The following is a 26,743-nucleotide window of genomic DNA, read 5'->3' on the forward strand; positions in this document are numbered from 1 at the left end:
CGCTGGCCCACCAGAGAAGTCCCAGGATTGTGTTGTTTTATAAAGGAAAAAAATAAAGAGAATTTTCATCATAACAAAGTGAAGAGGCTTTCTCAGGAAACAGTAGCAACACAAATAAAGTCGAGCATCTGACTGGTCCAGGGAGAGGACGTTTTTTTCAGTGATGACAGGAGAGGGCTAGGAGGAAAGAGAATCTCTGGAAGACAGCCTGTGTGAGGAGCTGGGCCGTAATTGTTCTTTTCCTCCCCTCCTGGGGGCCCGCAGCCAGAGCTGCTGGATCTGTACACGGTGAACCTGCACCGCATCGAGAAGGACGTGCAGAGGTGTGACCGCAACTACTGGTACTTCACACCCGCCAACCTGGAGAAGCTACGGAACATCATGTGCAGGTGGCCGGGGTGGGTGGGGAGGATGAATCAGTCGGGGATCGGGAGGGGATGGCACAGGTGTGGGCTACGGGGAGCCCATTTAGAATCGCACTCTGCAGCTGGCACCATGCCCACCTTGAATCTCATTCCAGCCCATCCTGACAATTATATAACAATTATAGTAATGATAATAATAGAGAACATTTATTAAGCACCTACTGTATACCAGGCACTGTCCTGAGCCCTTTACTAACATCATTTCACTTGGTCCTCACAACAAGCCTATGAGGTAAGTGTTATCCCCTTTTATAGGTGAGGAAATGGAGGCTCAGAGGGGTACTGCGTTGCTCAGGGTCCCTCCAGGTGGGCAGTGGCTGTACGGGAACTCAGCCATTTCTCTCGGACTCTAGAATCTCTGCTTTATTTCTTTAAGCCAGGATTTGGGGCTACTTGTTACTTTTCATTAAATAGTAAATATTTTATTTCTTGATATATGAAAGTAACCCATGCTTATTAAAAACCTGAATCAACCAAAGAAATCAGAAGTTCATAAAGTATAAAGAGAAACTTCTCCTTTTATATCCAGTCATTAATGCCACTCACCTAGAAGAAGAAACTACTGCTAACAGTTTAGTGAATATCCTCCCAAGCCATATATATGAGATATCTATATATACACATATATAATAGATAGTATATTATATAACATACAGTGTTATACTATATAACATATATAATTATGCTTCATATGTAGTATATAATTATATAAATATATAGTATAATATGAATATATACATGATATATTGATATTTATTTAGATAGTAATTAATATTTAATGTAATATAATGCTATATAACTATATAGCATGTAATTATACTATATAATATATAGTTATACTATGTAATATATAGTATAATATAATATGAATGCACACGTTTTAATATTTTTAAAATGTTTATCTGCGTTGGGTTATGCTATAAACCTTTTTTCTACAACTTGCTTTTTACACTCAACAGTGCATCCTGGACTTCTTTACATGCTACTCTAACGCAGGCGTTTGCAAACTACTACTACAGCCCATGGGCCAAATCCAGCCTACCACTTGCTTTTGTAAATAAAATTTTTTTTAGAATTTACCTATGCCCATTTGGTTGCGTATTATCTGTGATTGCTTCTGCAGAGTTATGTAGTTGAGAAAGAGAACATATGGCCTACAAGGCTGAAAATACTTCTTATCTGGGCCTCTTAGAAAAGGATTACCAAACCCTGTTCAAACCGTTCTTATTAATAAACACCACCTCTTAACTATTCTGTCTTATGGTCTCCCAAGCAATTACTGCCACTCAAAATTTAACTCTGGAGTGAGGCCACCTGGGTTCAAATCCTGTCTCTGCCATTTATTGTTAGGTGTATGACCTGGTGCATGTCACTTGGTTCTCTGTGCCTCATTACCCCTACCTGTGAAATGGGATAATAATAGTAACTTTTTCATATGATTATTTTGAGAATTAAATGATACAGTACATGTATAGTGGACAGAGCATACGGTAAATGCTTAGTAAATATTACTTATTATTATTAAGGGACAGATGGAAATTCCAGGCAGAGGAAACTGCTGGGACAAAAGCACAGGGGCATGAATGTATGCTTTATTTGTACAAAGGTAAACACCTCTGCAGCTGGAGGGGAAGAAGCACTGGGAAGTGATGTGTGAGACTGTAAAGAGGGTTGTGAACTCCTTGCACCCCCAGTTAAGGAGTTTGGACACTGTCCTGTCATGCAGTGGGGTTTTTGAGCATGCAGTGGCCTCCTTGAGCTGAGCTTTAAGAAGGACATCCTGATGACTGAGCATATGATGTTTGAAGAGAGTGAGACTGGGGATGGGGATGCAGGCAGGAGGTTGAGGGAGTGGTCCAGGTGAGAGATGGGGACCAAACCAGGATGGAGGTAAAGGAGGAGGGGGTTGGAGAGGCATATTGTGGGGGCCATCACTGGGCATCTTGTGTCTCTCTTGTAGCTACATCTGGCAGCACATTGATATCGGCTATGTCCAGGGTATGTGTGACCTCCTGGCTCCACTGTTGGTCATTCTGGATGACGGTGAGTGTATCCTCCCTGCCTGGATTTCAAGCGAGGTACAGACTTCAAACTGGAAACTTGTTCTCAGACTCTTTGTAGCTAAATCTCAGGGGAAAAGGTACCAGGGAGGTGAGGCTGGGAGGTGGTGTAACAAAGCCAGTGGAAGAGAGTAATGCCCATTTGTTTCAGTACAGTGGTTCCCAGACATGAGAATTTCATGAACCCTGTAGAATTTTTTTTTCAAAAAGTTTGGGACCAAACATTATCAACTTATCATTGTAGCAAATAGGGATCTTTAAAACAGAGCATTTTGCTGTCACCATTGTTTCCTAAAATAAAACATTTCAGTTCCTCGAAAGGTGGGAAGTATGTAATTAATTGGAGAGCGTTCCTTGAAATGGTATACATTTGTACTCCATTGTCCTTAATGTTTCTCATTTGGCTGTGGACTTCGTGAACCAGCTCAGGGCCTCGGACCATCACTTTGGGACCTCGGGTTCCCTGGGCAGTGGCGCAGTTGACTGTTCCTCCTGTACTCTTCCCGCAGAGGCGCTTGCCTTCAGCTGCTTCACCGAGCTCATGAAGAGGATGAACCAGAACTTCCCCCACGGAGGCGCCATGGACACGCACTTTGCCAACATGAGGTCGCTAATCCAGGTAGGACCTTGTGCTTTTCAATAATATAACTTATTCCAGCTCAGCCCAATGGACCACAAGCCAACTTAATAGCCACGCCTTGTTTAACTTGATTCAGTCTCTCAATCCTACTTAACTCAGCCCAGTTGAGTTAAACTAAAAAATTCAACTCAACCTTCACTCAACAGCTCAACTCCACTACATTCATTCTCACTGAGCATTTATTTGGTTCAGGCACTGTGGCTACACTGATGAACAAGACATGGCCCTCGCCCTTAACAGGATGTTTGATTGTATTGGTCCTTTTCCACAAAGAAATATTTGAGTATATTTCTCTCTCTGTCACACACACACACACACACACACACACACACACACACACACCTTTATTGAGATCAATTTATATACCATAAAATTCACCCTTTTAAAATGTTCAATTCAGTGATTTTTAGAATATTCACAGATGTGAAATCATCATCACTATCTAATTTCAGAACACTTTCATCACCCCAAAAAGAATCCCCATACCCATTAACGTCATTCCCTCTCCCCAGCTCCTGGCAACTACTAATCTACTTTCTGTCTCTATAGATTTACCTATTCTGGACATTTCATATAAATGGAGTCACACAATATGTGGCCTCTTGTGTCTGACTTCTTTCACTTAGCATCAATGCTTTCAAGGTCCATCCATGTTATAGCATATATCCGTACATCATTCTTTTTATTGCCGAATATTCCATTGCATGGATAGACCACATTTTGTTTATCCGTTCATCCACTGATAAACACTTGAGTGGTTTCCACTTTTTTGCTATTATGAATAATGCTGTTGTATACATTCATGTACAAGTTTTTATATGGACATAGGTTGTCATTTCTCTTGGGGTTATACCTAGGAGTGGAATTACAGCTGCACCAGTTTGCATTCCCACCAGCGACATATAAGGGTTCCGGTATCTCTTCATCCTCACCAACACTTTGTTGTCTGTCACTTTTATTATAGCCATCCTAGTGCATGTGAAGTGGTATCTCATTATGGTTTTGATTTGCATTTTCCTAATTGCTAATGATGCCCACTTGTTGCATCTCTCGTGCTTATTGGCTATTTGCACATCTTCTTTAGAGAAATGACGGGGTTAGGTTGAGCTAGGTTGACTTCCACCTCAAATCCTTTGCCCATTTTTAAACTCCACCTGGTTGTTAAGGGCTGCATGGTATCTGGTGTGGGGATGTAGCATCATTTATTCAGCTGTCCCCTCTAGTCTAGCCTTTGCCCAGGAGACTGATGCCTGTCTTTCCTTTCTCTGACAGATCCTGGACTCAGAGCTCTTCGAGTTGATGCATCAGAATGGGGACTACACTCACTTCTACTTCTGCTACCGCTGGTTCCTGCTGGATTTCAAGCGAGGTACAGACTTCAAACTGGAAACTTGTTCTCAGACTCTTTGTAGCAAAATCTCAGGGGAAAAGGTACCAGGGAGGTGAGGCTGGGAGGTGTTGTAACAAAGCCAGTGGAAGAGAGTAATGCCCATTTGTTGAGTTCTGACTATCAGTTCACCCAACTTATCTTGCAGAGACACTATGCAGTAGGTGTTGTCACAATCCCCATTTTACAGATGAGGAAACTAAGACTGAGAAGAACTAAATTCAGAGCTAGGAATAATGAAGCCAGGATCTGAGCCCCACTCTGTCTACCTAAGCCCAGTTCCCTTCCATTCTATTAAGCTGCTTATCAGAGGCCAAGAACTCTGAAGCCCATAGAGCATCTTTCACACGTGACTTAGAAATGATGTCTGACACGGTGCATTGCTGTCATGCCAATTTGGGGTGATGCTAATAATATCTAACCTGTATGGAGGTGTTTATTAAGGTCCAGGCACTGTGCTGAGCCATTTCTATGTATTATTTCTTCAGTCCTTTATTACTATTAGTATCACCGCACTTACAGATGAGGAAAGAGAAGGGCTCATGGAGGGGAAGTAACTAGCCCAAGGTCACCTTACTAGTAAGTGATGGGGCCAGGATTCAGACTGAGTTTATTGGACATAGGAAGCCTTACTTTTCATCATTGCTCTATTCTATCTCTTTACCAGACCCGGAGGCAGCAGCCAGCTCTGCCTGGGTGCAGGGGGAAAAGGAGATACCCCCATTGGTGCTAAAAGCGATGGAGGGAGCAGGGGGAGAGGGGGACACTGACCAAGGGGCAGGGCAAGGACAGGTCAATGTAAATCAAATCTGCATGTGCCCGGTTCCTCCACTTACAGGATGTCAGAGTTGGAAACTTACAACCCACCTGGTTTGCATAGCCTGTTCTACAGAGGGGAAAACTGAGGCTTCTGTCAAATGACAGTGTCCAGGTCCCCTGTCTCCTGGCCTGAGCTCTGTCCACTGCTCCAGGACGGAAGCACGGACCATGGCTGGCCTGGGATCTTTCCGGAGGGAGGGCAGCACCGCGAGCTCAGTGACTGACCCTCCCCCTGCGCGTGTGTGTTGGTGTCCCGGCAGAACTCATCTATGATGACGTCTTCTCTGTTTGGGAGACCATCTGGGCAGCCAAACACGTGTCGTCCGCCCACTATGTCCTGTTCATCGCGCTGGCGCTGGTGGAGGTCTACCGTGACATCATCTTGGAGAACAACATGGATTTCACAGACATCATCAAATTTTTTAATGGTATCCACGTGACCAGGGTCTTATCTGAGGGGTGCAGGCTTCTGGAGGGCCCCTTCCTGGGGCCTGGAGAGGGATGGAGGGTCACTGAGACTGATGCACCATGAAGGGGATGGAGGAGGGTTCTCCCCACTTCTTGCAGCTATTTCCAAATGGATGAGTTAACATCTTGTCATGCTGAGTGATCCCTGTGTGTTTTTCTCAGGGATCTGGCGGAAGGGGCCTAGGTGTTGAAATCAGGCCCAGGGAGCATCCCTGGCTCTGCCATTAACCAGCTGTGCCATGGACACGTCGCTTCCCCTCTCTCTAAACATCTGCTTCCTCATCTGGGAAATGGAGTAACAGTGTCTTCTTCAGAGGGTTGACGTGTGTAGGGAAAGCAGATACAGGAAAGCAGTTGAAATGGCATGAAAAAGGCACAGTCTTTGAAATCAAACAGAGATGGATTCTGATCCCAGCCTTGCCACCTGGGAGCTGTGTGACTTGGGCAAGTGACTTTGTGTCTCTGGGCTTCAGAGTCCTTGGTGATAAAATGGTACTAACACCTCCCTCACGGAGATGTCAGGAGGATTAAATGAGACCACAAGGATGTAAAGCCCATCAGTCAGATGGTACTTGGCTCATAGCTGTTACTATGAATAGAAGCTGTTGCTACTATCAATATTATCACTATTAAAACATTTTCTTAAACTAAAGAAGGTTTTGGAAAAAGCAAAAGAAGAAAAAAGCCACCTGTGATGACCTTACACTGGAAACATTATTAGTTTTCTTTAAAGAAGCTTTTTTATTTTGGAATAATTTTAGATCTAGAGAAAAGTTGCAGAGATAGTACAGAGAGTTCCCAATACCCTTCACCCAGCTGCCCCTAATGTTAATATGTTACCTGATCCTAGTACATTTGTAGAACAAAGCAATTAACATTGATATATTATTATCAACTAAACTACAGACTGACTTGATTTCACTTGGTTTTTAACTAATGTCCTTTTTCTGCTCCAGGATCCAATCCAGGAAACCACGCTGTACTTAGTGGGTTCATTTTTTAAAAAATGTTTTTTCCATCTAGTCTTTCCCAAAGTAATGTATATTTTTATGTTGTTACCATTTCAGAATCCAGTTGTATCTAGGGTTTTTTCCACTTAATGTTTTAAAAACCATCTTCTATAAAATCATTTTTTAAGACAGCAGAATATACCCCAAGTGACTGTTCATAACTTATTGAACCGTCCCTTCTGATTGGGCATCTAGGTTGTTTTCGGTTTGAGGGTGTGATTGAGAACCCAAAGCAATTCCTGTCTTAGCGTGGAGGTTTTCAAACTTTCTCAGTTCATGGCACCCCTGATGTCTCTGTAAAGTTTTCGTGGCACCCGGACCAAAAGTTCCATTCACTAACTAGTTAGGTCCAAACCACCTAATAAGTATATCTATCCTAACAACTTAGTAGCCATTTGAAAAAATAATACGTGTAAGTCAAAAGAAAATCGTATTTTTATTTTATATTTAAATAAGTACAGTTACTGGGACTTCCCTGGCGGTCCAGTGGTTAAGACTTCGTGCTCCTGATGCAAGGGACATGGGTTCAATCCCTGGTCAGGGAACTAAGATCCCACATGCCACACGGTGTGGCCAAAATAAATTAATAAAAATAAATAAGTAAATAAATAAGTACAGTTACTAATGGGTGTGTTCACCTGTTGGGCTTTGCACAACTTCTCAAACCTTGGAATCATTTTGAACCGCACCCCTTTCATTTCCTATTCCACAGTGATTTTCACATGATACTTGCTTTTATCACAGCAGCTCCTTGCTGAAAAGCTAGTTTTTGCAAAGCTATAAAGCCGTTGATAGGAATGTCATGAAATTTGCAAACTCACTTGCATTAGCAGTTTATGTGGTGTTCAGTAGATGTGGAAGATAGCTGTATTTCCCTCAAAGTTCCCATGTGTTCACTGTGGCACCCTGGGATTCCTCAGCACCCAGTTTGGGAACCATGGTGTTAGTGTTTTTTGTTTGTTCGTTTGTTTTTCTTCTACCGAATCATTTCTTTCTTTCTTGTATTTTTTTGAGTTTTTTTTAATGTTATTTATCCCTATTTTTATTTTTTTTATTTCGATTTTTATTTATTTATTTATTTACTTGCCTGTGTCGGGTCTTAGTTGCAGAATGCAGGATCTTCGTTGCGGCACGCGGGATCTTCCATTGCAGCATGTGGGCTTCTCTCTATCTGTGGCATGCGGGTTGTCTCTCTCTAGTTGTGGTGCGCGGGCTCCAGAGCGCGTGGGCTCTGTAGTTTGCAGCACGTGGGCTCAGTAATTGTGGCACGCAGGCTTAGTTGCCCCGTGGCATGTGGGATCTTAGCTCCTTGACCAGGATTCGAACCCACGTCCCCTGCACAGGAAGGCGGGGACTACAACTGGACCACCAGGGAAGTCCCCAAATGATTTCTTTAGGATAAATGTCTAAGTTTAGGATTATTCTGCTTTGAAGAGCTGATCATTTTGTGTCACTCTCAACAAAGTGATTATTGGTGCTTTCTCCCCTCCCCTCCCCCTCTCCTTCTGTTGCTTCCTTCCTTCTCTACTTTTAAGCATCTACCATGTGCCTGGCATTGCTTTCTTAAGAGGTGTCCAGTCATTATGTTTGTAGGAGGGTGGTGGGAGGACCTAATATTTTTTTAAACACACACACTGAGAGCCAGCTTCATCTTGTTTGATCTCACAGTAACCTTGTGAAGTAGGTACTGTTATGATTCCCATTTTACAGATGAGGAAACCGAGGTCTGGAGATGCAGGCCTTCCCCAGAGTCTCTGCTTCCAGAACTGCTCTGGGGGTGATGCCAGATGATGATGATGATGATGGGGATGCTCCAGAGACCTCTCCGGGCACTGAAAGTGCGTCCCGAGGATGGACACAGAAGGAGGCTCATGAGATTTTACTTCCGCTCTTTCAGAAATGGCCGAGCGACACAACACCAAACAGGTCCTGAAGCTGGCCCGGGACCTCGTGTACAAGGTGCAGACCCTGATTGAGAACAAGTGAGGACCACGTCACCCAGGCAGCGTCAGCCAAGCCTCCGCCCACCTGCCTGTCCTGCCTGCTTCTCTTCCTGGCCGCCCAGGGAGCAAGGTCCTGGCATCTGTTCCCGAGCATGGACCTCTGTGCAAAGAGAAAGTACCCCACCTTTGGCCACCAGGCAGGTGGGATCGAGGGATTGCCCCTTCAGTTCAGCCTTACGTTTTCCTGTTTGACCAAAGATCGCCCAAGTCTGGGATTTCTCCCTTGTGGGAGTTGGGAGTTGTTGGTGTGCGGAGGGAACATCTTCATTCATGGTCCCCAGAATGGTCTCCACCCTCTTTCTCTCCCATCCCTCCAACTGTCTTGTCGGATGAGACTTGGGGAGGGAACCCTTTGGAAACTGGTCTAGGAGAGGTCTGTGGGGCTACCTCTGTACTTTGAAAGGGGCCTTTGGAGATGTCCCAGAACATGGCTGGAAGGTTGGCCTGGAGCAGAGCACTGTTGACATTTAATGCGTTTTTGAGGGATGCAGCCCTGTGCTCTGTTGGAATTTGAGCAGCATCCCTGGCCTCTACCTACTACATGCCAGTAGCACCCTCCTCCCCAACCCCTTGTGACATCCTGGAGCACCTCCAGACATTGCCAAATAGCCCCATTTGAGAACCACTGGCTTGGAGGAGGGGCTACAAGTGTATCTCCCTCTCCACTTTCTTTGTACCTGAGCCGCCTATATCCTGAGACTTTCTTCCGTTTAGAAAAGGCACATGGGGTCCTTTGCACATCTCTCTTGGGGTCCGGGATTTCAACCGTTGTATATTTCTCATGTTTTCTCCTTCACCTGGCCCAGGAGAGACTTTTTTCTTCTTTTAAAGAAAGACGTCTGCCTGTGAGAAGTGTCTGTAAGCATGAGATAGGCCTCTTCCGGGTCCTGCTCAGGGGCCCCCGGGCAGGGCAGAGTCCACATCCCCTTCCTCTCTTCCTAGGGAGGACCTCGCCTCTCCTTCCGTACATCGGGTCTGATGTTCCAGAAGCTTGGAAGATGTGTGTTGGTGCAAGCCACTTGTTTAGGGAGGCTGGCTTTTCTCTAAGTGCCCTTGCTCACTCAGGACAAAGGAGGGAAAGGAGGTCAGAGGTTGGCCCAGGTAGGGTATGGCGGGTGTTTTCCTTGGGAAAGAAACATCAGCTGATGAACTGGTGCCAGGGTCACAGACCAGACTGGAAATGGTCCCCTCCATGTCTTCACACAGAGGGTCACCAATCCCCAAACAGACCCTAAGCGAGATAGTTTACCCTGCCTACCTGTCCTCCCAGGAGGGTGGTCCTGCCAGCCCTTCTCTTCCGAGAGTGTACCAGAGTCGGGAGAAACAGTGAGAGTTGGGGAGGGACGCTCGTCCCAAGAATGGCAGGTAGGATTTTGGAGAGGGTAGGAGACTCTGTCAAGCACTTTGAAGCATTCGCAGAGAGAGTGCATTAGTCCTTCCGTCCTGAGCAAACCAGGAGGGGGAGCAATCCCTGCCTGGCGTGCTTGTGGAGGCGCTTCCCTTGGACCCAGCACTTAGGTTGCTCTGAACTTCCGCCTGAGTAGGGTCTCCTGGGCAGGGTGGATGAGACTAGATGGCCCTCGCTTCCGAAGAACGCTCCGTGAGAAATGCATCTCCTCGCCCTAGTCCCCCACCTTCCCAAGATGGGAGAAAATGTATGAAAGTTGCCTCCAGATAAAAGTTTATATTGCCATTCAACTGTTCACTGCAGAGGATGTTATTTTAGCAAGACCCAGGTCCTAGACCTTCCGATTCTTATTTATTTTTTGACAGACTAGTCTGAAAGTACAGCACAAGATCTCTTCTCTGCCTTCTCTCGTGGTGTTCCAGAGACTGTCGTGGTTGTGACTTGGAATAGCTCCTATTTATTCGGCGTACTGTGTTTATTTGGGTCTTTGTACGTTGTGTGTGTCCTTGTGTCCCTGAATTGTATGCGTGCGAGTTGTTTTATCTATGGAGTGCCCTCGTTTTCTCAGTGTTGTCAACATATCTTGTTACAGTTTACTACAGAGTTGTGTCTATAGAGAGAGAAAATATATATAAACAGAAACATGTGAACCTGGGTTAGTTTTTGTTTCTGTGTTTGGGGATTTTCTTATTAATTTGAAAGAAAGAAATGCTTGCTTCTGAAGACTGTGTCCTCATACCCCACCCTCCACCCCACCTCAGTGACCCAGACACAGAGAGGGACGTATTCTTATGATAGCTCCCTGGTCTTTCCCCTGAAAGTTCAAGGCTAGTGAATCTCATCTCATCCTTTGTATCAGTTAGCTGTTACCACAAGTAATGTTGTGTAACAAACCACCCCAAATCTTAGTGGCTTCAAACAGCCATTTATTTAGCTTGTGATGATTCTGTAGGTCAGCAATATGAGCTGGGTTCAGCTGGGCGGTTCTTCTGGTCTCAGCTCGACTTCTTTGTGTGTCTCTGATCAGCTGATGGCCAGCCAGGCAACTCTGCTTTTGACAGTTGGCCAGCTGTTGGCTAGGATAGTGGGAGAAACTGGGCCATGTATCTCTCGTCCTTCATTAGGCTAGCTCAGGCTTGTTTACATGGCCATGATGGCAGTTTTTCAAGAGAGCAAACAGAAGTGTGCAATGCCTCTTGAGACCTAGGATTGGAATTGGCATAAAGTTATTTCTACTATATTCTTTTGGTCAAAGAAGTCATGTGGCTGAGCTCAGATTGAAAGGATGGAGAAATAGATTCCACCAGTTGATGGGAGGTTTTGAAAAGTGACAATGCAAAGGGCTGTAAATACAGGCAGGGAAATAATTGAGTATTTTTGCAAACAGTCTACCATGTATCCCAAGGTCCATGCACAGCAGGGGTCCCAAGATGGTCAGCCATTGGACTCAAGAGTATACCTCTAAGTTGATGCCTCACTGTATCCCCACTGCTGAGCTAGCTCCTCTCTCACCCCCAGTGTTCCCATAGACCATCAACTTATCTCCTCAATATCTATGATTCCCACTCACGGCTGCCATTCTGAACCACAGTCTTTGGGCAATGGAGACCTCGCATGGATCTCCACCCCCAGCAGCCTCTAACCATGCACCAAGGGAAACTTCTGGTTTTCTGCTGCAGAAGCAAAGCTTGATTTAATCTAATGAGCACCCATCAAAACTTCAGGTTTTCTACAGAAAAAGTTAGTTTCCAAATAAGCCAGCAAAGTAAAGGAGTTTCAGGTGGCATTGGTGGCCTGGCTGAGCCCAAGTCACCACTTTCTTGGAAGATTGCCAGCAGAGGTAAGTCTGAAGCCACACAGCAGCGGGCAGGTGGGGACTTGTCTTTTGCTGGCCCACATGGGGCTCTCTTAGTGGGAAGATCTGCTTCTTCCTGGGAGAAGCTTCTGAGAGCAACGACTGGTCCTAATGTTCTGACCATCCTTTGAAGTCACTCGTCTCATTTCCCCAACTCCAGCCATAGCTTGGTACACGTGGCCCTCCTCCTGGAGGACCCCCACTATTCTTGCAGCTGCCTGGCACCACCAGACCTGGGTGCCACCAGCATACCTGTTACGTGGGTACAAGTGTGCAGTTACATGCACTATTGACTTACGGTAAAGGACGATATATTTTGTGGGAAAAAAATCCTAAGAGAATGCTTTGCTTTTGTAAAGGTTGTCCTAAACACATGCATTTGCACCTTGCATAGATGTGAGAAGATGAGTCTTGGGCCACTAGGCACGTTTTCGTGACTCAAAGCAGGAATTGAGAAGGGGTCTTTGCTGCCACGTGTACGGCACACGCAGTTGTCACTGTGGCCCCCTCCTCCCCCCCTTTTCTTATTCTTCCTCCGCCTCCTCCTCCGTCTTTTCCTCCATTTCTTTATCTTCTCCTGCCCCCATCCCTCCGATTCCTCTCTGCTCCTTCTGCCTCCTTCCCTTGTAGCCGTGAGCACGTGGACACTGTCCGTCACCATGTCTTCTGACTGAATGTTGCTGTTCTCATTCAGAACAACACTGCTGGGTTTAGACCCTCTGGCTGCTCTGTCATCTCTCTTCTAAATCACGTTGCATTTTCTTTTCACCTCGAGCTTTCCATTTGGCTTGTGGGAGAGGCCATGGGGCAACTGAGGAGCACTTATGCAAAGAGTTTGGGAGGCCCCGACCATCCCATTTCAGAACGGCTGCAACCATTTATGCCATCCTGTTTCATCTTCCTCCTTATCCCTCCCTCCTTCTCTCCCAGGCCTGAGGTCCCAGCAGCCCATCGGGGAAAGGAGGTGAGGGTACAGTCAAGGGCAGTGGGAGGAAGTGGTTTAGATTTCTTCCCTTGTCAACAGATGCTCAAGTTTGAGAGACATTAGATCCATCAATCAATGAGTCTTCTCCCCAGGTTTTATGACAGCATCAAACTCAAGTCACCTGCAGTCCACCTTTATGATTTGGACCGTATCTGTGTACCATCTGTACTATTATATCTTTACTAGTCTTCTTTTTTCTTTTTACTTTTCGGCCACACCGTGTTGCATGTGGGGTCTTAGTTCCCCAATCAGGGAGCGAACCTGCACTCCCTGCAGTGGAAGCGCGGAATCTTAACCACTGGACCGCCAGGGAAAGTCCCTTTACTAGGTTTCTTTAAATCAACTCATTTTTTAAAACTTCAAACTTATGGCAAGCCAGGATCATTTGCATAAACAGGAGATGGTTGTAAAAATAAATCTTATTATTTTGCCAAAATACTATTTCCCACCAAAGGCTTTCTGAAGCTTGCTCTCTTGCCGTTAAGAAGAGATGCACTAAGGGTCTGAGAGGTTAAAGACGTGCTAGCACCAGACGAGCCTTTCTTCTTGGAGGACTTCAAGGAGGATTGAAGTGGGAGTGACTTTCTCACCACACCAACTAAAATCAGGTCCTATATCTTTATCCACATGCTTGGGGAGGGATGACTTAGGATCCCAGCTCTGCCACTTCCTGGCTGTGTGGCTTTGGGCAAGTGGCCTTGCCTCTCTGAGCCTTGGTTTTCATTTCTGTGAACTGGGGGTAATAATGCCTCCCCTGGATTCAGTCCTGGCCCCCCTCTTTCCACTGGGACCCTCTGCCCCTAGCATCACTGGGGATGATTTCCTGGTTGGGACCTCAATTTCCCTGAGTTCCCATCATCTGTCTTGCTCAGGTTCTCAGGTGAATCTTTGACACAGCTCCTGAAGGAGAACTGGGGAAGGGATGAGCTCTGAGCCCTCTGGGGCTGTGACAGAGCAACTGGAGTTAGGTGTGGTGAGGCCATCAGTTCTTGGCAGGAGCAAAACCCGCTCTGACTCTGCAGTTTGCATCGGGTTCTGCTGAGTCAGGGAAGGGCTCTCGGGTCTCTGTGCTGCTGGCTTTTAAGCTGCTGGACACATTGAGAGCTTGAGCCCAGGACAGGTATAGACTCTAGAAGGAGCACAGTTTGATCCTTTTTGAAGTGCCAGCTTGCCAATCCGTTGCTAAGTCAACCCAGTAGAATTCAAATGACCTACAGAACGATGCCGTTCCCTAGGGACTTTCCATTACATCGGGGTGCTGGGCAGGAATCCTCCAGTATCTTCCTGGCTGGCTTTATTCAGTCTTGTGGGCACAGTGATTTCCAGCCTCGGCAGGTAAAGGGCTCCTGCAAACAACGAATACCTCTTATTATGATGAACAGAAAATAAGACAGACAGATCCCTCTGTCTCTTGTCAAATAAAGACAGTGTCTGTGTAAATGCTTCTGCTTCATAGGCTGCAGATTTGCTCCCTTTGGCACTGCTGAAATTGTTGAAGGAGAAAATTAAGGAACTTGGGAGCTACTGTAAGGGTATTACATAGAGGAGGCGGCTCATCCCTAGCGCAGGTGGGTGACCTGAAGCTGAGTTTGGGCTTCTTCCTGGCGGCATCTACTTGCTGCTTTTTGCACTGGGATGCTGCCTGGGCCTCCTGGAATCTTCCCACAGAAGCCTGACTCACATCAAAGTGCTGATGACACTTGAAACATACCACTGGTCTTCGAGTCCATTTGGATACCATGTGGTGGCTTCCTAGGTTTTCTATTACTTTATTCCATTATTCTATTACTTTTTAAAGTAATTATTGTCCTTATTTTTTCTGAAAGACGAATGCAAGCTGCATTCTCTGTGGTTTGTGTGTTTTCAAAATAACAGAATCGCTCTAATAATATAATATTGTTATTTACAGATGTTCTTAGTTGAACATTTAAAACCAAAAGAGTTTGGTGAGCTGGGTCGGGGCAGAGATCACAAATTCAGGTGTTATTTTGCCTCCATCACAGAGTCTGACAGACCTGGATTCAAATCGCAGCTCTGCCACTGATCAGCTGTGTGACTTTGGGCAAAGTGACTTTGTCTCTCTGAGCTTCAGTTTTCACTTTTGTGAGATGCAGGTAATAAAGCTTCCCTTAAAGAGAGAGTTTGGTATTAAATGTTTTTGCTTGCCTGGCATCCTTGCCCCATTCTAGGACCAGCAACTTCTCCCATCTTCTGGGGAAATGTATCTCCTACGTTATAACTATAGTTATAGTCTATTGAGATTGCTGACAAGCCCCTCCCCCCAAGGTGGGCACATGACTCAGTTCTGGCCAATCAGATTCCATCCCTGGGAGGAGACCGGTTCGCTCTTTCTTCTGGGCAGTCTAACTAGAGGGGTACCAGCCTGGAGCTGCCTGTGACTATGTCTCTTGCAGGTCGCGGAGCAGGCATGGCTGCATCCAGCTACTCGAGTGAAGTCTTTAGAGCTCCATCTTTGTCTGTCTGGTGGTTCCACTCTTGTCCATGTTGGCTTATACAGGTCCCATGCCCATCTCTGAACCAATCATTCTGACTGGGCTTGACTGGCCAGAAGGACTCACTTGTCCATCCTCAAGCCTGGGTGGTCAGAGAGTTGCTGAGGGTCATTCCCCAAGGGAAGTTTAGGGTGCTCTTCCCAAAGAAGGGCGATGGGTCTTGATAAGCAAAGGCAACAGACTGACTCCATCCCTGGCAGAGAGAGCAACATGTACAAAGGGGTGGAGCTGTGAAGAGACCTACTGTGGGCTCAGAATTCAGTGTGGCTGGAGGGAGAGGCGCAGGGTTGGGCGAATGACAAGAAAGAAGCTGAAGAGAGAGGTTCGGACTGGATTGTGAGGGGCCTCATGAGCCCCAAATAACAGTGAAGTTTCCACATCAGTGGGATTGTCCATGGAGGGGTGAGATAGGTCCTTACCGCCTGACAGCCCCTCAATCCCCACCCCAGCACTGGACCAACTCTCATCTATAAGGGGCACTCACTAGATGTTTGATGGGAAAATGAAAATTTTTCAAATTCTCCAAGAGGAGGAGTTATAAAAAGGGAAGGATATTTTTATTTTATTCTCTCACAGAGAGAGAATATGCACATACTCATTAAAAGATGTAGTATTTGAGTGGTGACCACGGATTCAGAATTGCCCCAGGCACTTTTCGTGAATAGATTTATCCTCACCACAGTCCTGTGAGATAGGGATTATAATAATTATAGCTAAAGTTTATTGAATACTAGTGCCTAACATCATGCTAAGGGCTTTATTTATACACAGCATCTTAAGTTAATCCTCATAACAACCCTGTGAGGTAGGCATTATTTCACACACACACCCATCTTACAGAAGTATACACCGAGGCCCAGAGAAGTGAAGTGTCTTGTCTGTGGTCACACAGCAAGGAAGCAGCAGAGGTGGGATTTGAACCTGGGTGCGTGGTGATTTCATACAACTGTTGCATGGGCTCTTTTTGCTCCTCCTGAGATATTTTTATTTGTTCATTTCTGGCACGAGGATGATGCTCTCAGTGTCACTGGAGAAGAGGACGGTCCTCCGCTGGACCTCAGTCACGTGGAGCCAGCTGAACATGGGCAGGAGGCTGGCCAGGACTGTGTGGAAGATGGCAGTCACATAGCCCCAGCCCAGCTGGCACTGACCACTGTGGTACACAGAGGAGGCTAAGCAGGCTTCCTTGGCAGATGGGGAGGCCAAGCTGATCGGGAAAACCAGCAGGCCCACAATGGTGGCGATGGCTAGAAACAGCAGCAAGGAAAACCAGTGTGTCGGTCTAGGGGCTCTGGGCTGCCTTGCCATCCCAGGACTCACTCATCCACCCTCCTATCCCCCCACCCATCCATCCATCCACTCACTTATTTATTGGCTCACCTATCCTTTTATTCACCTATCACTCAGCTTAGCCTTCCACCCATCTGTCCATCTACTCACCCATCCACTCATTCTCTCCATTCCTACACCTACCTATCCATTCACTCATCCATCCAGCCAGCCAGCCAACCACCCACTTAGCCACCTGCCTTCCACCAGTTCATCCATCCATCCATCTATCCATATTCCAGTCTACCCATTTTCCCCATCCTTCCATCCACCTATCTAGTCATCCATTCTTCCAGTAATATATCTATTGATGCATCTATCAGCTCATCCACCTACTTACCCACCCTACTCCATCCATTCACCAACCCATCCATCCATCCATGCACTCATTCATCAAAACTGTTAGGCACTCTGTCAAAGGTACTAATGATACTAAGAAAATGAACTGGACACCTCCGCACCTAGAAGGCACTCCCCGTTCAGGAGAGTCACGTGACCTGCAGCCACCCTTCAGCCACTCTCGTCCACTTGAAGTTCCTTGCACATGCCTTGCTCTTGTCTCTATGCCTTTGCCCGTGATGTTCCCACTACCTGAAACACCCTTCTACATTTGGTTAACACCCACTCATCCTTCCAGATTCATCTCAGTGATGCCTCCTCAAGGAAGCCTTCCTTAACACCTTCCACACACTGGGTCAGGTACCTCTTGGAGTTTTTCTTTGCATCCTGTGCTCATCCTCTTGTGCCAGATATCCACTGAGTTATAACTGCCTAATACACCCCACCCCTAGTAGACACTGGGGGACAAGGACTGTATCTCCATCCATTGATTCAACAAATATTTAATGAGCAACTGTTATGTGCAAATTACCGTGTTAGATGCTGGTGATATCAAGGCAGACATGTCCTTGCCCTCATGGAGCTGATGTTCTAGTGGAGAGAGATGCACAGTAATCAAGCAGGCAGATAAGATATTATCAAGCAGGCAGGTAAGTGCTATGAAAAATGGAAAGCAAGGTAAGAGGAAGGAGACTCTAAGGAGAGGGAAGCTCCCTTACCTTGAGGTCATGGAAGACCCCCACTGAGGCAGTGATATTTGAGCAAAGCCCTTAATGAAGTGGGAGGAGCAAGATGTGAAGATCTGAGAAGAGAGAATTCCAGGCAGAGGGAACAAGCTTGGTTTTCATGAGCAACAGAAAGCAAGCCAGTTTGGCCGGAGCATGCTGAGCCTGGCGGAGCAGGTAAGAGATGAGGTCAGTGAGCGAATGAGGGCTTCATCGGTGGAGCCTCATCGGTAACAGGAAGTCATTGGCGCGGATAAGCCAGTCCGAGTGGCATGGTCTGATTTCAGCTTTAACAGGACCCACTTGGTCAGAGTGTGGCAAACAGACCCTAGGGGGCAAGGGTGGCAGCAGGGAGACGTGTGAGGTGGTCACCTCTAAACCAGGTGAGAGATGGTGGAGAATTAATTGGATGAAGGTTCAGTCAAGACCTGAGCTAGATCATCCCAAGCCGATGTGTGAATTAGAGAAAAGCAGATGCAGCCGGGCAGACGCAGCCCTGCAGTTTCACAGCTTAGGAATTGGAGCATGGTTAGGTTTCAGCAGCTCTCAGCCCTCAGCTGGATGCCCTTGTGCAGTGCACAACCTGCCCAACTGTATATGATGGTCCTGGTAAAAATGATGCAAAGTGGATGGATGGGAGAGAAACAAAGGAGGACAGACTATTAAGACTGGGTTTGGATAAGGGCAAGAGCGGGTGATGTTAAGGATACCATTCCCTACCTCCAACTTCTGGCTTGTTAAAGGACCTGGAATAGTCTACAATCCTAGGGTTTATCTCTGAGATTCAACTAGGAGGCAAGACTCTGCTTACAGGCTCATCCATCCGTCCATCCATCCATCCATCCATTCATTCCACAAACATGTCTGGAACACATATGTGATAGAAGATTTACCTGCTGTTGCCTGCACCCCTGGCATTGGGCCACTGCCCCTCCTTGGGCACAGGCCTTTGGGGGCTAAGGCCCAGGACAGGAAGAGAATTGCACTGAAGGCCAGTAGGAGTCAGCCTCCAAGGAGCATCACAGCTGAGACCTGCCAGGAAGAGAAAGGATGGAGGGTGTTGTCTGGGGTGGGGTCAGTCTCTGCTCTCTCTGCTTAACTGATCAGCTACTGAGTCCTCAAAATCCCACAAGGTCTGTGCTATTATTATCCCTGTTTTACATATAAACAAACAGAGGTATAAGGAATTGGAGTCATTTCCCTCAGAGCACACAGCTACTTAAGAGGTAGAGTCAGAATTAAGATCTAGATCTACAACCACTATACCCTCCCTTTATTGAGTACCTGCTATACAGCAGAGTCACCAAGAGAGGCACCTTTGTAATCATCGGTTTTGAAGGCTGTGTAATCTTCCTTAGAGGTGCTGAACTGGGAGTCCCAACCCATTGTGCCCATTGTTGAATTTGGCAATTTGCAGTGACTTTCAACACCTTAGCTGTGCTTTTCAAACCTAGCAGCGCTTAGATAGAGGATGACCAGGTAGGTGTATACAGGTTGTGCACTGCACAACTCCAGGAGATGCGTTTGGGAGTCATCACAGAAATGCATATTGACTACAGTACTTTTGCAGCAGATGGCAGTATAGTGTCCTGAAGAAGGGGCACCCTTTTCCTAATTTGTACAAAGGCACTGCACCATGGCAGCTGCTTTCAGGATCATCCTGGGTGTTTGCTAAAATGTGGATAGCCAGGCCCCGCCGCACCTACCGAGTCAGAGGTTAGAATGAAGGTGGGCAGAAATTGGTTTTTTTCTTTTTTGGCTCTGATGGGTTTAAGAGTGCCCCACCGCCAGGTCCCAGTGAATCGATGAGACCACGCCTCACCTTCCAGGCAAAGTCAGGAATATCATCCAGGGACCTGAAGGTCCCACAGCTCTGGTTCCGGCTGTTACCCTGAGGCCAGGAGCAGTAGGTGAGGACACCAAAGGAGAAAGTGGTGGTCTGCAGCCAGGCAGGAGAGATGAGGCTGAGGGCTGAGATGCAGGTTAGGGAAAGCCCCAGAGTTGCCCACACGCTGCCCACCATCAGGGAATGTCAGTGACCTAGAGGTCAAGGGACAAGATTAGTGGAAGGAGAGAAACAGGAGCTGGCAAAGGTGTCCCCCGCTCCCCAGCCAGCCAGGGATCTGGTCCTGTCTTCAGATCACAGGTCATTAGCCTCCCTTCGGCCTGGGATGCACTTGGAGGTGTTAGTAACTGGGGTGAGGGTGGGTCTTTTCCCTAACAAGTTCTGGAAGTCGAAACTCCAAACTTTAGAATGAATGTTAGTGCTCAAACAGACCTTGGAGCACAACCAGTCCTCGGGAAATGATCATCACTGGTCCATGCGAGCCCCCTCTCGTGTTTCATTAATTCATTCATTTATTCCTTCATTCATTCGCTTTGCCCATCAAGGCTTCCACTTTCCAAAAGGTCTGCTTCTACCCAGAGGGAGCACCTTTTCCGAAATCACACACAGATGCTGTGTTTCTAGCAACCACCCTGCCCATCAGCTATCTCCTCTCAATCCCTGACCATTATTTAATGTGTATCTTTTTGTATGGAGGTATTTTTGCAAAATCAATATTGTTCAGTATATGTGTATTCTTCATGTATGTAAATGGCATTGTTTTATATATTGCTGTTTCATGTGGTGCCACATATGACCCCTGAGGGATAGTCAGGTGGCACCTGAGCCCAGCCATAAATGCCAAGAGTTATTTAGTTTTCAATTCTCCTTCAGTCCTTCTCTTTACACTAAGGAGAAAATGTCTGTTGGAGCTAAAGGGTCTTAATCATCTCCCAAGCGTCTGTCAATCTCCTCTTTTTAAAAGACAGGGAGGCTTGAGCAAGCAGTGGGGTCTAGTGAGATTTTGGGGTTGTAGTTGGATTTTCCTTGTCTTTGTTGTAGTGTTTTTGTTCTATTTTTTGGCATGATACTGGTTATGCATTTTAAATTAAAATCTATTTTAAGGAGAAAGAGAGTTGATTTCAAGTCCAGTCTTACCAAAATAATAATAGAGGTTGGATGAGGATGCTGAGGCAGGATGGTGGTTTGCTAATAGCCAACATTGTCACTGATGGTCAGAAGTGAGGCCCAGAAGGGCCGAGGCAGCCTAAGGGCACCCGGGGTCAAAAGCAGCTGAGCCAGCCAAGGGCACCTACACAGACTTCCCAGGACTTCAACCTTGGGTTTCACTTTGGGACTCTAAGCCCAGCCAGCACTTTAAACGTGGCCGGAATCCTGGGCTTGGAGGCCAGCCAGTCCCTCTACCACTTCCCAGCTGTGTGACCTGCAGCAAGTTGCCCCATTGCTCTGGGCCTCAGCTTCTCCATCTGTAAAAGCAGATTCTAAATCCCAGGGGGCATGTGGTGTTGGGTTCAATCACTGAGCAGGATGATGTGGTAGAAAGAAGCAACAAACCATGTTTCCCCCATATGACCTTGGGGAGGTCACCTCATCTCTCTGGAAATGGGGGTAGGGGTGTTGTGAAGGTTCTAGGGGGTCAGATGCAGGTGTGTTGCAGGGAGAGGGGCTGAGCTAAGCCTGGGAAGGTAGGTCAGGGTAAGGTGGCACAGGCATTTTATTCCCAGGATTAGAAAAACCTCATGGCAGCTAGCCAGCAAATGAGACACGGCCCCTTGAGGAATGGAGGATGGATTTTTGTCCTACACCAAAATCAGCCTCAACTTTGGGGCTGGCAGGATCCCGAGGGGTGTAATTCCAGCCAGGAAGCTGGGGAGCCCAGAGCTGACTGAGGCCCGTGATTTTGCCTCTCTCTGGCTGCCCCAGTGCCTCTCCGGGCGTTTCTGACCTTGAAAGAAGTTTTGTTCTCCGGATAATGTGCTCAGTGTCACCTGGGAAAATCACACCAACCGTCCAGGTGCCCAGAAACTTAAATGAGGCATTATAACCCGAAACCACATCCGGCCAGGCTTCAATTACCTGGAATCCACCTAAGGGAAACATGAAAGGGATTGAATATTTGCTCCTCCAGCTCAGTGCTTAACTGTTAATGGCAGTTGACGATTCCTGAGCACTCATCAAGCCCCATTCTAAACTCTTTCAAGTGCCTCATTCAATTTAAGACTGTGGTCCCTCTATGATAGGGTGGGTAGTACTGTTATCTGAGTTCCTATTTTACAGATGACAAAACGAAGCCTCAGGAAATGAGTGGTGGACCAGGGACTCAAACTCAGGGAATCAGGCTCCCGACTCTGGGACCTAAACCCAAAGTGATATTAAGGAATTAGTTTAAAAGTCAAATACCCCAGCGGTTTTTAGGAGCTACCCAGGGTTAGAATTTGGTCAACCCTCCCACCTGCTCCAGCCAGTGAGCACGGATGGCCAGGGCAGCCATAGTCAGCCACGGCACGAACCCGTGTCCCCTGCATCGGCAGGCAGACTCTCAACCACTGCACCGCCAAGGAAGCCCAGAAGGTGACCTTTGAGTAAGAGCTGAGAGAGGAAGCCATGTGGATTTACGGGGGAGGAAATTCCAGGCAGAGGGAGGAGCAGGTGCAAAGGCCCTGTGGTAAGCGTGTACTTGGCGTGTTGGCAGAAGCAAAGAGGACCCGGTAACTGGAAGGAATGAGGAAAGGGGGAGAGTGGTGGGCCTTGTAGGCAATGATAGATCTTTGGCTTTTACTTTCTGAGTGAGATGGGGAGTCTGTGGGTGGTCTCGAGCAGAGATGTGACGTCACCTGTCCCAGTGTTTTAAAAAGATCACTCTGGCTTCTGCATGGAGAAGAGGCAGAAGGAAGGGCGAGGAGGAAGCAACCAGAGGCAACTTCAGTCGGTCAGGTGAGAGACATCAGTGGACCTGAGAGAGAGGAGAGAGGGAGGGTGGGGGCGGATTCTGGATCTTTGTTGAAGGAAAAAGGTAGGTCCGGCCAACCGGCTTTGCTTATGGATTGGACTTGGAGTGTGAGGGACCAAGAGGAGGCAAGGATGCCGCCAGGGCTTTTGACCTTGGCACCTGGAATGGAGGAGCTGCCCTTACTTGAGATAGGGAAGCTGTAGGAGGGACCGGTTTGTTAGGAGAGGTGGAGATATCTGAGTGTGGTGTAGCCTAAATGAAGTCTGAGATGTGTATTTCGCCAACCCATCGATCGACAGATGCAAACAGACACAGCGTCACACCAAGGTAAAGCCCAGGGTGATGTTGGGGCAGGCACAGAGGAGGGGCACCTGATCCAGCCTGGGTGCCAGGTGACACCCAGGCTGAGATCTGAAGATGGGCAAGTCGGGTTTAGGGGAGGACTTTGACCCGCATCCCTCGTCTCATTCTCCTAGCTGCACAGCCAGTCAGCCCTACTTCTGGTGCTTTTCCAGCTCCATTACAAGTTGGCTGTGTGAGCTGGTCAAATTATGATGTAATGTAATGGCTCCAAGCCTCTGTTTCCCCATTGCAGTGGACTGAGTGTTTGTGTGCCCCCCAAAATCACATGTTGAAATTCTAACCCCAGTGGTGATGGTATTGAGAGATGGGCATTTGGGAAGTGATGAGGTCATGAGGGTGGACTTATGAATGGCATTCGTGCCCTTATAAAGAGACCCCAGGGAGCACCCTGCCCCTTCTGCCATGTGAAGACATAGCAAGAAGACAGCCAACTATATACCAGGAAGCGTGCTCTCACTAGACACCAAATCTACCTGATCTTGGAATTCCTAGCCTCCAGAACTGAGAGAAATAAATTTCTGTTGGTTATAAGCCACTTAGTCTGTGGCACTTTGTTATAGCAGCCTGAGTAGACTAAAACACCCACCTGCAGAAAGATGGCCGTATCCTAGACCAGTGGGACTTAACCTTTTGGAGGTGATGAATTCCTTTGAAAATAGGATTTAAAAGCATGGATGCATTCTTCATGCAGGCTAACTTGTACACGCACAACCCTCCACACACACACACAGTATTGCAATTTCAGGGGCTCATGGACCCTTAAAGCCCATTATGGTTCCTGGACAATACCTTCCTCTCTCCCCATCCTGACCTCACATCCTTTTTCCCTCCAGACTCACCACACCTCAGGTCAAGACCCTCCAACGTGGCCACTTCTTCTCAGGCTCCAGCTTTGATACATCTGCGACCTCATAACAGGTGTCCTTCCGTTTGAAGGAAACATTCAGGCTGCTGAACAAAGCCCAAGTGTGTGATAAGCTGGCCTGAGGGGTGTGTGTGTGTGTGTGTGTGTGTGTGTGTGTGTGTGTGTGTGTGCATGTGCGTGTGCGTGCGTGTGCACGTGTGTGTGTGTGCGTGTGTGTATTTTCCTTCCCAGTTCCTTAAATCGACAGGCTTTCACTGGGCTGCTGGGTGGGTTGGGCAAAGAGGGAAAAGCCAGCCCCAAATCAGGATGGGGTGAGGGTATGGGGTTTCCTGGGTAGCAGAAGGCATGAATAGGGATTAACCGATCTACGATTAAACACCAGGTGTTGAAATTCTTGCCACTGTGCTCTCTACTTTTCTGCCTTGGTAATTCTAGTTGAGGGATATTTCTCTGGGATCTGGATATCTACCCTGCAGGCTGTAAACTTGTGGAGAGTGGGCACTGGATCTGAAAAATCTTTGTCCCCCACATTCAGCATAAAACTTGGCACAGAATAGGCGCTTGTCTTGTCTTTGCGGTAAGTGACAGAAGTGCAGCTCCAACTGGCTCAACTAGAAACGAGAAATGCATTGGCTTACATAACTGAAAATTCTGTGTGACAGCTTCAGGCACAGCTGGCTCCAGGTGAACAAGCAATGGACCTCTCTTTCTCTCTCCATCTCTCAGCTCCATTTTCTGCTGAGTTAGGTTTGCTCTCAGGCAGATTCTAACAGTGTTGGCTTCTGGTGCCTCCAGGCTTAGCAGCCCCAGAGAAAAGAAAGCTCCTCTTTGCACATAGTTGCCGCAATTGCTGTGATTAACGCTCACTGGACAAGCTTGGGTCCCATCATTGTGGCCAGGGAAATGGGATGCTCTGATTGGCCAGACCTAGGACCTGGGCTCAAGGATTAGGGATTGAGGGTTGGGGAATGGGGATTAGAGTAAGCATGTCATGAGGCTCACTGCACTAGTACTACATGGACTAAAGGTGGGGGATGGGTTGGTTTCTAGGAGGAACCTACCCATCCTCTGTTAGCAGAGGATGGGCCGTGGATGCTGGGAATGTGAGAACAAGAGGCGTCACTCTGATGCTATAAATGCTGACACGACAAATGAGACACATCAGTTGGTGCTGTCAGAAGCAGAAAGGTTCAGTGATGCCTGAGACCGAGGCTCAAGTCCCAGCTTTGCCACCCACACTCAGTGTGGCCTTGGTCAGGGGATCTCTGCTTTACTGGGCCTCAGTCTTTCCACTGTAAAATGAAAGCCTCTGGAACACACCAGGGTTTTGAAGGTATTTATTTATTTATTTATTTATTTATTATTATTATTTTTTTTTTTTATTTCAATCAGTATTTGTGGAAGGGCTTTGGCGTTAGTCTGAACCGGATCTGAATCCCAGTGTGACATCTCTCAGGCTTGATGGATGCACCTTCTCAGGTGTGCTTAGCTGTGTCCTTCCTGGCCACCGAGCGGCACTGGATGCCATAAGCCTCCGCTCACCTGCCCCTGCAGGCGGCCTGGGTCAGTTGCTGCAGCCACTCGGCCAGCTCAGCCTGCGGTGATGAGGCCTGAGTCGTGGCTTGGTCTCCCAACGACCCCAGCTGTGGTCCAGTCCGACCTGACTGGATCCTTGGCTGGGGGTTGGGAATAGGGTTCTGCTGCCTCCTCTTCTAGACTCAGGTGCAGCTCTGGGTGTAGAACTGCTTCCCTCATGGCTGCCTGGAGGTGTAGGTAACACAGGCCAGACATGAGGAGCAGTTGGGCCCAATGGTCACTAATGGCAGACAGGAAAGGGGACGGGCCAGCAGATGAAGTTCTTGCCCTTTATCCCTGCATGTTTCACGTGGCTTCTCCAGAGATGCCCTGAGCAGTGGAACTCCCGGCCGTACTTTCTTGGGAAGCTGTGGCCAACTTAGTAAGACACGTCTTATGTTTGCTCTCCCTCCTTCTTAGTCTCACAGTCCCTTTTCCTTCACTCTTGTTAAGCTGGGATTTCATCCCTAATAAGGCATTAGCTTATAAATCTTGCCTCAGGCTCTGTTTTCTAGGGAACCCAGGCTGTGATCCTAGCTGTGTGACCTTGAATGATTTACTTAACCTCTCTGAGCTTCAGATCACTTACCTGTGAAAAGGAGATAATATAGCATCTCTTATAGGACTGTTGTGGCGTTTAATGAGACACCTCAATAAATTACAGCTTTCATTAGTATCACTACTGTGAATGAGGCATTGGATTGTATCATGTGAAAACATTTATTCGACGTTGAACTCCATGAATATTTATTGGGGGTCAGCTCTGATTCAGGTATTATGCTAGTCTCTGCTCCCAAGGAGCTCACAGTCTAGAAAGTGAGACAGAGAAGTAATTGGGCAATTATACTACAGTGTCATCAGTGTCTAGTTGGGGCTAGAAGACTCAGAAGCTTCGGCATGGGGGTCAGGGATGGTAATCAGGGATGGCTTCTTGGAGGAGTTGACTTTAAAACTAAGATCTGAAGGACACATAGTTGTTACAGATGATGGAGGGCAAAGTGTTCCACACAGAGGCCATGGCATGGGCAAAGGCCTGGTGTTGAGAGAAAACATTTCAAAGAACATACTGGCTCTCCCCTTCAAGGAGCAGGTAAATTACAGGAGAAACAAAATGAATAAATATACATCAATGAAAATGTGTGAATATGGTCTTTGCCAAGGAGTGTGTGAGTTCTAGA

General features: G+C 47.1%; 2 protein-coding genes across 5 annotated transcripts in view; one reads left to right on the plus strand and one right to left on the minus strand.

Annotated features, from left to right (window-relative positions):
- The window catches only part of SGSM1 (small G protein signaling modulator 1), a 53,343-nt gene extending 44,548 nt beyond the window's left edge, over positions 1-8,795 (plus strand). For all 4 annotated transcript variants that reach the window (XM_007461125.1, XM_007461127.1, XM_007461126.1 and 1 more), the window contains 6 exons: positions 265-389; positions 2,386-2,468; positions 2,995-3,104; positions 4,398-4,494; positions 5,592-5,759; positions 8,707-8,795. In XM_007461125.1, the coding sequence (XP_007461187.1) occupies positions 265-389; positions 2,386-2,468; positions 2,995-3,104; positions 4,398-4,494; positions 5,592-5,759; positions 8,707-8,795 (672 nt within the window). The remainder of the gene's footprint in view (positions 1-264; positions 390-2,385; positions 2,469-2,994; positions 3,105-4,397; positions 4,495-5,591; positions 5,760-8,706) is intronic.
- Positions 8,796-16,557: 7,762 nt separating this feature from the next.
- On the minus strand, positions 16,558-18,986 carry LHFPL7 (LHFPL tetraspan subfamily member 7). The gene is given in 2 exon segments (XM_007472114.1): positions 16,558-16,820; positions 18,860-18,986. Coding segments are annotated over 2 exon segments (390 nt in total).
- Positions 18,987-26,743: the final 7,757 nt, after the last annotated feature.

The sequence above is a fragment of the Lipotes vexillifer genome, unplaced genomic scaffold, assembly GCF_000442215.2.
Source record: "Lipotes vexillifer unplaced genomic scaffold, Lipotes_vexillifer_v1.1 scaffold691, whole genome shotgun sequence".
Taxonomy (NCBI): domain Eukaryota; kingdom Metazoa; phylum Chordata; class Mammalia; order Artiodactyla; family Lipotidae; genus Lipotes; species Lipotes vexillifer.